Below are 12,440 nucleotides of genomic sequence, written 5' to 3'. Positions count from 1 at the left end.
TTAGAAGGCATCAGTTATGGGAGCGATTAGATACTGCTTCTTTCCCCCCTGCAGTGTAGGAGTCATAGATGTATATAAAATGATATGAAGCATAGATAGAGTAGATTATCTATTTCCTGAAGTAGAGATATCAAAACCAAGAGGGTATAAAATTAAGGTGGGGGGGGGGGGGGGGGAATATTTTGAGGGGATTTTTTTTAGATGATTGCTATCTGAAACATTTTTGATGGAGGAGGAGGTGATAAATTAGATACAATCACAATATTCGTGAAACATTTATTCTTAAATATGCAAGGCATTGAAGGAAAGTGACCAAATGTGGGCCAGTGGGATTGGTGTAGCTGGGCAAAAAGGTCCTGTTTCTATGCTGCCTGATTCTATGATTCTAGATTTGTGGCAACGTGCAAGGAAAATGAGGGACGGCGTGACCTTGGTTTCTGTGCGGAGAGAGGTTCAAATGAAAGCATGGCCGTAAAATGGTGCCTGTCTAAGCGATGACGGCATTGTGCTTCAGCTTATCATTGTTTGTTGAAGAAGTCCAACCAGGGGTTAGTGTCTCTGAAGACACTAGGAATAAGCTCTTCATTGAAGCAAATGTCTTTACTTGAGGAAAGACGTTCTTGCCTCTCCTCCATCCCTCTCCTCCACAGCTGCAGAAACCCTCATCCACGCCTTCATCACCTCCCGTCTGGACTACTGCAACAGCCTCCTCTATGGCGCACCCTCAAAAATCATCAATAAACTTCAATACATTCAAAACTCCGCTGCCCGTCTACTCACACACACCTCGATCCGTGACCATATCACCCCCGTCCTTTATAAACTCCACTGGCTCCCCATCCCCCAGAGAATCCAGTACAAAATCCTCCTCATAACCTACAAAGCCCTCCATAACCTGGCCCCATCCTACCTGACCGACCTCCTCCACAGGCACACTCCCACCTGCACCCTCCGCTCTGCCACTGCCAATCTCCTATCCCCCCACATCCGGACTAAACTCAGATCCTGGGGGGACAGGGCTTTCTCCATCGCTGCTCCCACCCTATGGAACTCACTACCCCAAACCGTTAGAGACTCCCCCACACTCACCACATTCAAAACATCGCTGAAGTCTCACCTGTTCAGTACTGCCTTCAACCACTGAAGGTCACCTCACCTTCTGTCTCCTTTCTCTGTTCATTTATTTATTTACTTATTTATCTATTTATTCATTTCCCTATGTTCTCAAAATCTCTGTAAAGCGTCTTTGAGTATATGAAAAGCGCTATATAAATAAAATGTATTATTATTATTATTATTTGCCTTAGAGGGAGTACAGAGAAGGTTCACCAGATTAATCCCTGGGATGGCGGGACTTGCATATGAGGAAAGACTGGATAGACTGGGCTTGTACTCGCTGGAATTTAGAAGACTGAGGAGGGATCTTATAGAAACATATAAAATTCTTAAGGGGTTGGAGAGGCTAGATGCGGGAAGATTGTTCCCGATGTTGGGGGAGTCCAGAACCAGGGGTCACAGCTTAAGGATAAGGGGGAAGTCTTTTAGGACCGAGATGAGAAAACATTTCTTCACACAGAGAGTGGTGAGTCTGTGGAATTCTCTGCCACAGAAGGTAGTTGAGGCCAGTTCATTGGCTATATTTAAGAGGGAGTTAGATGTGGCCCTTTTTGCTAAAGGGATCAGGGGGTATGGAGAGAAGGCAGGTACAGGCTACTGAGCTGGATGATCAGCCATGATCATATTGAATGGCGGTGCAGGCTCGAAGGGCCGAATGGCCTACTCCTGCACCTATTTTCTATGTTTCTATGTTTTTACTTCTTGTCCCAAAGTCTCCAGCACTCTGAAGCAAACACTCCCAGATTAATTGTTGAACATTTAATAAACTTTTAAAATTCAGTAATCTTCCATAATTTCTGAAGGTGTTCAATTAAATCTCTCAATGTTACCACAGTATCCTTTACATGATTCTAAATAGCGTAGTTCTATCACGTTGTTCCTAGGTGGCCATAATGGTGGGGCAGTTTATGTGTCCCACTTTATATCAGCATAGGCAGAAATGCTTGTACACAAAATGCTGGAGTAACTCGGGCAGGTTAGGAGAACATGAATGGGTGACGCTTTGGGTCGGGACCCTTATTCAGTTCCTTGCTTCATAGAAACAGAAAATAGGTGCAGGAGTAGGCCATTCGGCCCTTCGAGCCTGCACCGCCATTCAATATGATCATGGCTGATCATCCAACTCAGTATCCCGTACCTGCCTTCTCTCCACAAGGGCCACATCTAACTCCCTCTTAAATATAGCCAATGAACTGGCCTCAACTACCTTCTGTGGCAGAGAATTCCACAGATTCACCACTCTCTGTGTGAAAAAAAACTTTCTCATCTCGGTCCTAAAAGACTTCCCCCTTATCCTTAACTGTGACCCCTTGTTCTGGACTTCCCCAACATCGGGAACAATCTTCCTGCAACTAGCCTGTCTAACCCCTTAAGAATTTTGTAAGTTTCTATAAGATCCCCCCCTCAATCTTCTAAATTCCAGCGAGTACAAGCCGAGTCTATCCAGTCTTTCTTCATATGAAAGTCCTGCCATCCCAGGAATCAATCTGGTGAACCTTCTCTGTACTCCCTCTATGGCAAGAATGTCTTTCCTCAGATTAGGAGACCAAAACTGTACGCAATACTCCAGGTGTGGTCTCACCAATGCCCTGTACAACTGCAGCAGAACCTCCCTGCTCCTATACTCAAATCCCCTCGCTATGAATGCCAACATACCATTCGCTTTCTTCACTGCCTGCTGCACCTGCATGCCTACTTTCAATGACTGGTGTACCACGACACCCAGGTCTCGTTGCATCTCCACTTCTCCTAATCGGCCACCATTCAGATAATAGTCTGCTTTCCTGTTCTTGCCACCAAAGTTTCTACAGAAGTGGTTGAGTATAGGAGCAAAGAGGTCCTTCTGCAGTTGTACAGGGCCCTAGTGAGATCGCACCTGGAGTACTGTGTGCAGTTTTGGTCTCCAAATTTGAGGAAGGATATTCTTGCTATTGAGGGGGTGCAGCGTAGGTTTACTAGGTTAATTCCCGGAATGGCGGGACTGTCATATGTTGAAAGACTGGAGCGACTAGGCTTGTATACTCTGGAATTTAGAAGGATGAGAGGAGATCTTATCGAAACATATAAGATTATTAAGGGGTTGGACACGTTAGAGGCAGGAAACATGTTCCCAATTTTGGGGGAGTCCAGAACCAGGGGCCACAGTTGGACATGTTAGAGGCAGGAAACATGTTCCCAATGTTGGGGAGTCCAGAACCAGGGGCCACAGTTTAAGAATAAGGGGTAGGCCATTTAGAACGGAGATAAGGAAAAAACTTTTCAGTCAGAGAGTTGTAAATCTGTGGAATTCTCTGCCTCATAAGGCAGTGGAGGCCAATTCTCTGAATGCATTCAAGAGAGAGCTAGATAGAACTCTTAAGGATAGCGGAGTCAGGGGGTATGGGGAGAAGGCAGGAACGGGGTACTGATTGAGAATGATCAGCCATGATCACATTGAATGGTGGTGCAGGCTCGAAAGGCCGAATGGCCTCCTCCTGCACCTATTGTCTACTCAAATTCTGACCTTGTTAGATGAACACCTGATACCAAGGAAACATAAGACACGTTGGTATGAATTATGGATGGATTCATTGGCTGTAAGTTGTTTTGGGGTAGCCAGATGCTGAAAGATGGTGTGCCAGTGGAACCCTTCCCACTGATTTCAACTCTGGAGTTATGGTCTTGGCAAAATCAGGCTTTGTGCAACTTTTACTGGTGTTTGACTTCAAACTAAGTTTCCCATCATCCAGTAAGCAAAAAAATCAAACTGCTGGAGGAACTCAGCAGGTCGGGCGGGCAACATTTGTGGAGGTGAAGGGATGGTTAGCGTTTCTTTTCTTGTGAAAGGACAGTTTCTTGGTTGTTTATTCCAATCATCTACTCCACCTCCCGCCTTTGTCATCTTATTCCAACCCATCCTTGAAGGTAACACAGAGGGTGGTGGGTGCCTGGGACATACTGCCGGTGGTGGTGGTGGAGGGGGATGTGATAGTGGCGTTTCAGAGACTTTTGGATAGGCACATGGATATGGAGGGATTTGGATGATGTGCAGGCATATAAGAGTTGGTCTTGGCATTATGTTTAGCACAGATATTGTAGGCCGAAGGGCCTAGACAAGAGACAATAGGTGCAGGAGGCCATTCGGCCCTTCGAGCCAGCACCGCCATTCAATGTGATCATGGCTGATCATTCTCAATCAGTACCCGTTCCTGCCTTCTCCCCATACCCCCTGACTCCGCTATCCTTAAGAGCTCTATCTAGCTCTCTCTTGAATGCATTCAGAGAATTGGCCTCCACTGCCTTCTGAGGCAGAGAATTCCACAGATTCACAACTCTGACTGAAAAAGTTTTTCCTCATCTCAGTTCTAAATGGCCTACCCCTTATTCTTAAACTGTGGCCCCTTGTTCTGGACTCCCCCAACATTGGCCTGTTCTCATGCGGTACAGTTCTATGTATCCCAACTTCTGCATGAGCTCAATCAAACCACTGCTGCCATTGTCCAAATCCAAATCATGTCCCACACATTATCATCATAGAGTGATACAGGACCTTGGGCCCAACTTTCCCATACCGACACTTGCCTGTGTTTGGCCCCTATCCCGCTAAACCTGTCCTATCCATGTATACACCATAGCAACTAGATAGCCATTGCTTATTGACCTACTCAATGCTGTTTTGGGCCAGGACTCTCCTGCAGACTGATTGTAGTTGGGGAGGAGAAACTGGAAGAGAGGTAGTAGCAGGACAAAGCCTGGCAAGTGATGGGTGGATACAGGTGAAAGAAATTTAGATTGCCAGATGGGTGGATGGATAAAGGCCTGCGATGGGATGAAGACAAGGCTGTGAATGGACGGAGATGCCTGGCCCAATGAGTTACTCCAACACTTTGTGTCTTTTTATAAACCAGCATCTGCAGTTCCTTGCATCTACTCTTCAAACACTTGTGGAGTTAGAAAAAGGAAAGACTTACAAATGGGATGAAATTTGGATAGAGTTAATCACCAGTGAAAGACGGTGCTTATAACATAAATTAATGAATTAGAAAACATAAAATTAGATGTTCCCTCAACATATTAATTCAGTTTTACTACAGGAGGGATAAATCTACAAATCTAGTCTGAGTAAAACCTGGGAGTTATGAAGTGACTTGGAAATGGACATTATCATGTTTCACTCCTTGAATAAATGATTTCTGCAGTAGAAGAAAACAGCGTTTTGCAGTTTAATTTTTTGGTAGTTGCATCCAAATTCATATCTGGCATTCATGGAAAGCCATGTAACGTTACCTGGGTTGTCTCCATCCAGGCTCTTGCTGGGGTCCTGACCGAAAGATCACCTATCCACTTTCTCCACAGATGCTGCCCGACCCGCTGGGCTACTCCAGCACTTTGTGTTTTCTCTTGCTTCATTCTTGCTCAAGACGATTCTCCCTCCCCTTTTGCACGCAATGTTGACGAGCCGTGAGGATGATTCAGAGCGAGAGCGTGTTGTGTGGCACTCTCCCCCCATGGCAGTGTGATTTCAAGTGGCTGTGGTGAAGTGTGGGAGTCTGTGGTGCGATGAGATAGCGTGGAACTGCACCATGAGGTTTCTCGTCTCAGAGCTCACAGGATTAGCTGCAGTTTGTGGGATCTCGAAGCAATTACCATGAAAGCAACTCCACACAGCTATACCATGAAATGTAAACCATACTGTACCGAGAGTGTTGAACATGTCGCTGTTGATCCCTAGCACTAAGCAGCAGCTCAGTGATGAAGGTGGGGCTGGTTAACAGGGTTTGGGTTGTTGCCTTGCACAGTGTATTTGATGTAATAGATCCTGTAACGGGCCACAATATCAGCTCAGAGTGCGGGGAGAAATAAAGTTGCCCCTTATCCTGTCAAGTGTGCATAGGTTCAAACCATTTCATTGTTTCACCCCAGTTTCTCTCTACTTTAGCGGCCAGGATTAAGTGTCTCGCTTTAGAGAATATCTTTGGAGGGTTTAAGCGAATGTGAGTGACTCATCTCGAGATGCACAGTCTCTGACTCACTCTTACAGCTACGATATTTAGCCTGAATAAAAGGTCTCAATCCAAAATGTCACTTCTCCACGTCCTGCAGAGATGTTTAGTTTAGAAATACATTGCGGAAACAGGTTTGGCCCACTGAGTGCGCACCAATCAGTAATCCCCGCGCACTTACACTATCCTACACACACTGGGGACAATTGTACACGTTACATTTATACGAAGCCAATTAAACTACAAACCTGTACGACTTTGGAGGAAACCGAAGATCTCGGAGAAAACCCATGCAGGTCACGGGGAGAAGGTACAAGCTCTGTGCAGACAGCACCCGAAGTCAGGATCGAACACAGGTCTCCGTGGCTGTAAGGCAGTAGCTCTACCCGCTGTGCCACTGTGTCGCCTTTATGTCCTCTAGAGATGAATGATATAAGACTCTATGGTTAAACTTTCCAAAGACAATAATAATATCTGTAGGGAAAAGGTTACATGTAGATTCTTCCAATGGAAAAACATATCTTCTTGTGGATAAATTAGAGGCATTATCACATTTAGTATAAACATAATGGCAAGGTATTGGTATTTGGCTCTTGGAAGCTCTTCCCTCTGGAAGGCGACTCCGGACTGTGAAAGCAGCCACAGCCAGACATAAAAACAGCTTTTTTCCACGAGTAGTAGCTCTACTCAATGGCTAACAGTCTGTAACCTCTTGTTGCACTGGTTTATTTCACTCACATGTTTAAACTATAATGTTGTATTCTTAATGTTTTAATGTTTTATGCTTTATTCTTAATTGTTTACTGTATGTTCGTGTTGTTACTTGCGAGCGGAGCACCAAGGCACATTCCTTGTATGTGTACATACTTGGCCAATAAACTTATTTATTCATTCATTCATTCATTCAAAAAGGTTCTAACACCTGACGACTTGCATGCGGTCTCAGTGGACTATTTCTATGCACTTTGTACCATTCGGGCATTGTGCTTGGGTATGGCACTACTAAACTGAATGCGAGAAAAGAATTTCACAAAAAACATGTGATAATAAAGAACCTGTGGTCCACTTACTGATTTTCCTGTCCGTTTTTCCAAATGCAGATCCAGCTGTTCAAAGGCCAAGGGCACTTCCAGACTCCGTTGAGTTTTGACGGCATTCACATTGTGAACCACATGGTGGAAGACGACGAGTTCATTCACTCCTCAGACGAGGATCTCTTACCGAGCCCCATGGGAGTGAGTGGCCCCATGGGAGATCTGTACCCCATTCCCCACGGAAACGGGCACTTTCTCCGAGGCCTGGAGATGTCGGGAAAGGACAGTGACGGCAGCACTGACAGCGACCAGGAAAACCAAAACCCTGCACTGGAGCTTGAAGCAGACATGGCCAATCACATAATGTGTAACGACAGTCCAAACAAGGCACCATCCATCTCTACGGCCGTCTAATGGGGAACCTCATGATCTAAATTGTCCTGCATTCCACTAAGTGAAACTTACTATATGTGAGGCATTGCTGAGCTGCTCCTCCTCCGATTTGGGTCTGATATTAAATTCCACTCACCCGCCTACAAAATGTGATATTTGTAGGGGAGTTTTATTTTTTAATCAGCCATCTCGCTCTCTATTTCAACCTGCCAGTTCTGCCCAGTGAGGGAAATGGGTCGGGAGCTAGGACGTTGTGAAAGTCGCCCAGTTTCTCTGGTATGTTTTCTGCAATCCATATGCCTGATGGATGAGTTTGCGTCTCCACTGTGGTGCTCTGTTTTTGTGGAGTAACCCCCCAGTCTTCCATGTGTGTGTTCCATGTGTAGTGCAAAAGCTAAAGTCAGCACTTAAAGGTTAAGGATATGAGCCTGGAGATTGTCTCCCACCGCTCCTCCTTGGCCTGGCACAGTGGTGGACTCTACACTTTGGATTCTCAGCAGTAACTCACCATCACCAATATGCGGTGGTCAATCAAGAGGCAGCACAACCCACCTGCATACATGTAATGGACACCTAGTTTGGTCTAGCTGAAAGCATTCAATACTCTAACAGGGTACCAGGTTGTTATGGAGCCTAATGACAATAGACAGGGTCTAACCCATCTCTTGATTGCTTTAGAATTTCATTCCATTCAGTATCTGGCTGATGCACTGACCTTCGCTAGAACCTAACTAACCCGGTGATTGGCGCTCTGTCTTTGTAGTACAGTAAATTTCCATCACCAGACATTGAGTTGACTTCCTATTAACCAGTTGAAATTAAGCTTGTCGGTAAACATAATGCACCTCAAAAAAAGTTCCTACAGCTAAGCAACGCACTCCTGAATTTCCCAGCCTCTCACTGCTTGCTCACCTATTTATTAAACCAGAAAACATTTACTAGGTTAAGAAACTAGACTTTTTTTGGCATTAATCTGTGCACTATTGTTAGCTTGTTTCAGAGTTTTTAATCTGTGGTTGGCACAAGTTCACACTGCCTGCACTAAAGCCCTGAGCTGACAATGTTTCCAAGTATTCTGCCCCAAGCATAGTTAGCTGAACTCCAGCATTCTATAACTGGGTACCCCTTACTCCTGTTATTCAGCAGACCTAATGCTCTCCCCACTCCCCAGTAAAAATATGCAGAGGGTTGAAGTAATCCCAAGTTCGGATTCGAAGGCTGGACCATTGGATCGTTGATAGACACAAAATGCTGGAGTAACTCAGCGGGACAGGCAGATTCTCTGGAGAGAAGAAATGGGTGACGTTTCGCTTCGAGACCCTTCCTCAGCATGTTGTGTCTACCTTCAATTTAAACCGGCATCTGCAGTTCTTTCCTACACATTGGATCGTTACAGTCCACTCAGCAAACCAGCATTGTAGTAATGCCCAGCTTCCATTTAGCACACCTTTCACCTGGAGTACACTTGCAAATATCCTCCTGTGACTTCTAGGAACCCATTGTGTTACTTATGCAAATTATTGGGCATTAATTGTACTATAATCCTTCGGAAAAGTAGGACAGGAAGTTTTGCAAAATCACATCTGCTTTGGTTTTAGCACCTCTGTTAGAGATGACTATTTGGTGGATGCAGAAGCACTGTTGAAGCACGAAGTGGTCGGTCACTCTGTTCGTTAGTTACCTATGAATTACTTTTACAATAATGCTCATTTTATTTGTGGTGCAGTGAGATTTTTTCATCCTTCGTGTCTATGCTAAACTTTACAATCTGGTTAAAACTGCCTGGATACTGGAATTGGCATTGCTTGAAGAACACTGAATGGGAGGAAAGATTTTGTAGACACATGAGCCCTCATTTGTACTAAGGTCCATTTGCCCTTGATGCCAGTATCCCCAAGGGTGCAGTCAAGCAATCCCCCAACTAATACAGTAACCACCCACCACTTGACGTTGGATTGACTTCCGATTAACTGATTGGGATTTGGTCCACAAACAATAGAAATCACAATAGAAATTCCCCTCTTCCCAAGTGACATAACTGAGTTGTCAAATCTCTTGCTTCTTGCATAATAATTAAGCTGATAATGCAAAGTGTTCAGCCACCGGTCCCTACGCCTGACCACACCACCTGTTCCCTTCTCTGGTGCCATGGTTTTATTGGAATCTTTATCTTCAAACCCAGCAACACTCTGCCACTGTGCAGGCACAGCAAGTGGGTCCCATGCACTTTATGCCACATTGCATCAGTTAACATATACCGGCACGTCACTTAAAATCTCCTCGTCATTTTATCAGGACCGCGGCAGATCCAAAATATTTACTATCTTGTTTTAGTTAAACTCCTTTTCATTTTGTCTTGTTCAAACTTGTTGGTGTAATGAGCAGAGCAATGTTGTGTCTATTAGTGAAAAACTGTCACTCTGAGGGACGTGTTGGTGAGGGGAGGAAGGAGGAACACACCCACTTAGTCTCTGTCTCTGCCAAACTTCCTATTAACCAAGGAACACCTTTATCAACGGGGACGGCTTTGGCTGAACCTGTTACCCCTGTTCACATCACACCAAATAATGTCTTATTTTAGATCTTCAGCACAGCAGTACTTAAGATATTGAGGTAGAATGATGTCACTGGATGTGCCCCAAATATATTATGATGCTCACTGACTTTACAAACTCTCTCATTTTAGCTGTCCGAAGAGTGCTGATTATCACATTTTCTTTCATGGTTCTTTTCCAACTATTCCAACCCAAGCTTAGACAGCTGAGCTCTTGCATTCTATAACTGGGTACCCAGCTGATTGGAGTCTCTCATTGCCAATAAAAGTACCTCCTCCCAAGAACCAAAGATCTCGACTGACGCTGAGCACAATGACACTTGGGAGCGCGGTCTGGTGCCATTCATGGCACCTCAGGAGAGGGTGTGTGCCATATTTATAGTCAACCAGTTTGTTTGTGCCACAGCTAGGTCCACCCCTGATATAGAATGTTATAACTGACACATGACTGCTCCAGTGTTGCCTCAGGCATCCTGTAACGTCATTGTTGAGAGGTCACGCATTCATTGGGTTGGGTATTGGATTGGCAAGTCTTTTGTGTGATGCATGCTCTTCAGTTCCAGATGACTTGTTATCAGTTTGTGTGGCAGACATATTCTCATTTGTCCCCTTTGTCTCCTTCCCAAAGCCCACACCACGATCACACCGTACATTGTAGACCAATGTTGTAGATCAGTCTGAAGAAGGGTCTCAACACGAAATGTCACCCATCCATTCTCTGCAGAGATGCTGCCTGTCCCGCTGAGTTACTCCAGCATTTTGTGTCTACCTTCATCGTAGATCAACGTTGCTTTAACGCTCGTTGTCTCTGAGCTGGCCATAAACAGGGTTCAACAACGTCCCGTGCGTGATATCACTGTGACTGTTCATCCTACTTGTCACACACAGGGTACAAAGTCTTGAGACCACAACACGGTTAGCTCGGGTTCCCAGCCAGCCTTGACCGTCCAGCCCAACAGAAAGAATAGCCTCTTAACAAGGTCACAGCCCACGTAAGTGCAAGCTGCCCAATTGGCACATGTCCTAGAAACTGCAACGGTTCTCTGTCTGTGGAGATTTACTGAACTTTAGGATTACGTGAACAATGGGCCGGGTATGGTGGTGGGGGGGGGGGGAGAGAAAGGTTGTGTTTCGACACATTGGGTTGTGGAGAAACCAATGCTCAGAATTCCAATGTTATTGAAATCAAATTGGTGTGTGAGAGAAATCTGTTATGCATCCTTCCAAAGGAGATGTCTTTGTTCAGAGGTTGAAAAATGTGAAATGTGTAGCGTTTGAACGGCAGCTGCCACTAACGTGTATGTGCAATAACGGTCACTAGAATGGCATCCCAGGGCCCTCTCCCCGGTGCCCACGTGGGGTGAAGGCACTAAACCTGTCCTGGCCACTCTCCACTGCGTGGGAGTTTTGGTGTCCCACCCCAGAGACACCCACCGCTCCTATGAACACGTGGCTATCGTCGTGCATTCCATGGCCAGTGGCATTCGCAACAAAGGTTATGTGTCACGTTACGTGTTGGAGCAAGTACTCACCTAACCCGTGAGTAGAAGTCCAGCGGTTCAGGCAGAATCCCAGGGCTGTGACTGAACTGTACATATTCTGCGATGATGTATTTGTCAATACTGTGTAGCATACCATTTATAAATGAAGTTTTGTTGCAAATACTCAATGGGTTTCTTTTGAAGTGTGTGTATTGTCACATTCAGAACAACCGTGCATTTTGTAAAGCTGATGCGTGCTTGAATCATGACCATTTTTAGCTGCTAGTTGTGTACATAAGAAGCACACATGCCCACTGAACCGTAAATGTATTTTCACGAGTAGCACATGCTTTTTTTGTGTACAGTGTAATAATGAAGGATTTCCTGATAAAGACGTGTGTGTGATACAGAGATGTTGAACCAAATGATTGTGGATGTGTTTATTGCTGGCCATGCTCGTGCAATGTGACCTGTGGTGCTGCTGTTAAAGCAGCATTTATGGAGCTTTGAGAAAATTAACCTCAACCTAGTGGGGCGGCACGGTGGTGCAGCGGTAGAGTTGCTGCCTTACATCGCCAGTGACCCGGGTTCGATCCTGACTACGGGTGCTGTCTGTACGGAGTTTGTACGTTCTCCACGTTACCGCCTGGGTTTTCTCCGAGATCTTTGGTTTCCTCCCACACTCCAAAGACGTACAGGTTTGTAGGTTAATTGGTTTGGTATAAATGTAAAAAATTGTCCCCAGTGTGTGTAGGATAGAGTTAGTGTGCAGGGATCGCTGGTCGGCGCGGACTAGGTGGGCTGAAGGGCCTGTTACCCCACTGTATCTCTGAACTTAACTGAACTCCCTGAGTTAGCTTTGACTAGCTCACCTCAATCT

General features: G+C 45.3%; 1 protein-coding gene across 7 annotated transcripts in view; it reads left to right on the top strand.

The window, feature by feature from the left end:
- LOC144610613 (EVI5-like protein) overlaps positions 1–11,985 on the top strand; it is a 114,157-nt gene extending 102,172 nt beyond the window's left edge. For all 7 annotated transcript variants that reach the window (XM_078429445.1, XM_078429442.1, XM_078429444.1 and 4 more), the window contains one exon: positions 7,199–11,985. In XM_078429445.1, coding sequence (XP_078285571.1) covers positions 7,199–7,546 — 348 coding nt within the window. In that variant the 3' untranslated portion in view covers positions 7,547–11,985. The remainder of the gene's footprint in view (positions 1–7,198) is intronic.
- Positions 11,986–12,440: the final 455 nt, after the last annotated feature.

This window comes from Rhinoraja longicauda, chromosome 37 (assembly GCF_053455715.1).
Source record: "Rhinoraja longicauda isolate Sanriku21f chromosome 37, sRhiLon1.1, whole genome shotgun sequence".
NCBI classification, from domain to species: Eukaryota; Metazoa; Chordata; class Chondrichthyes; order Rajiformes; family Arhynchobatidae; genus Rhinoraja; species Rhinoraja longicauda.
This window is presented reverse-complemented; position numbering and strand designations above follow the sequence as displayed.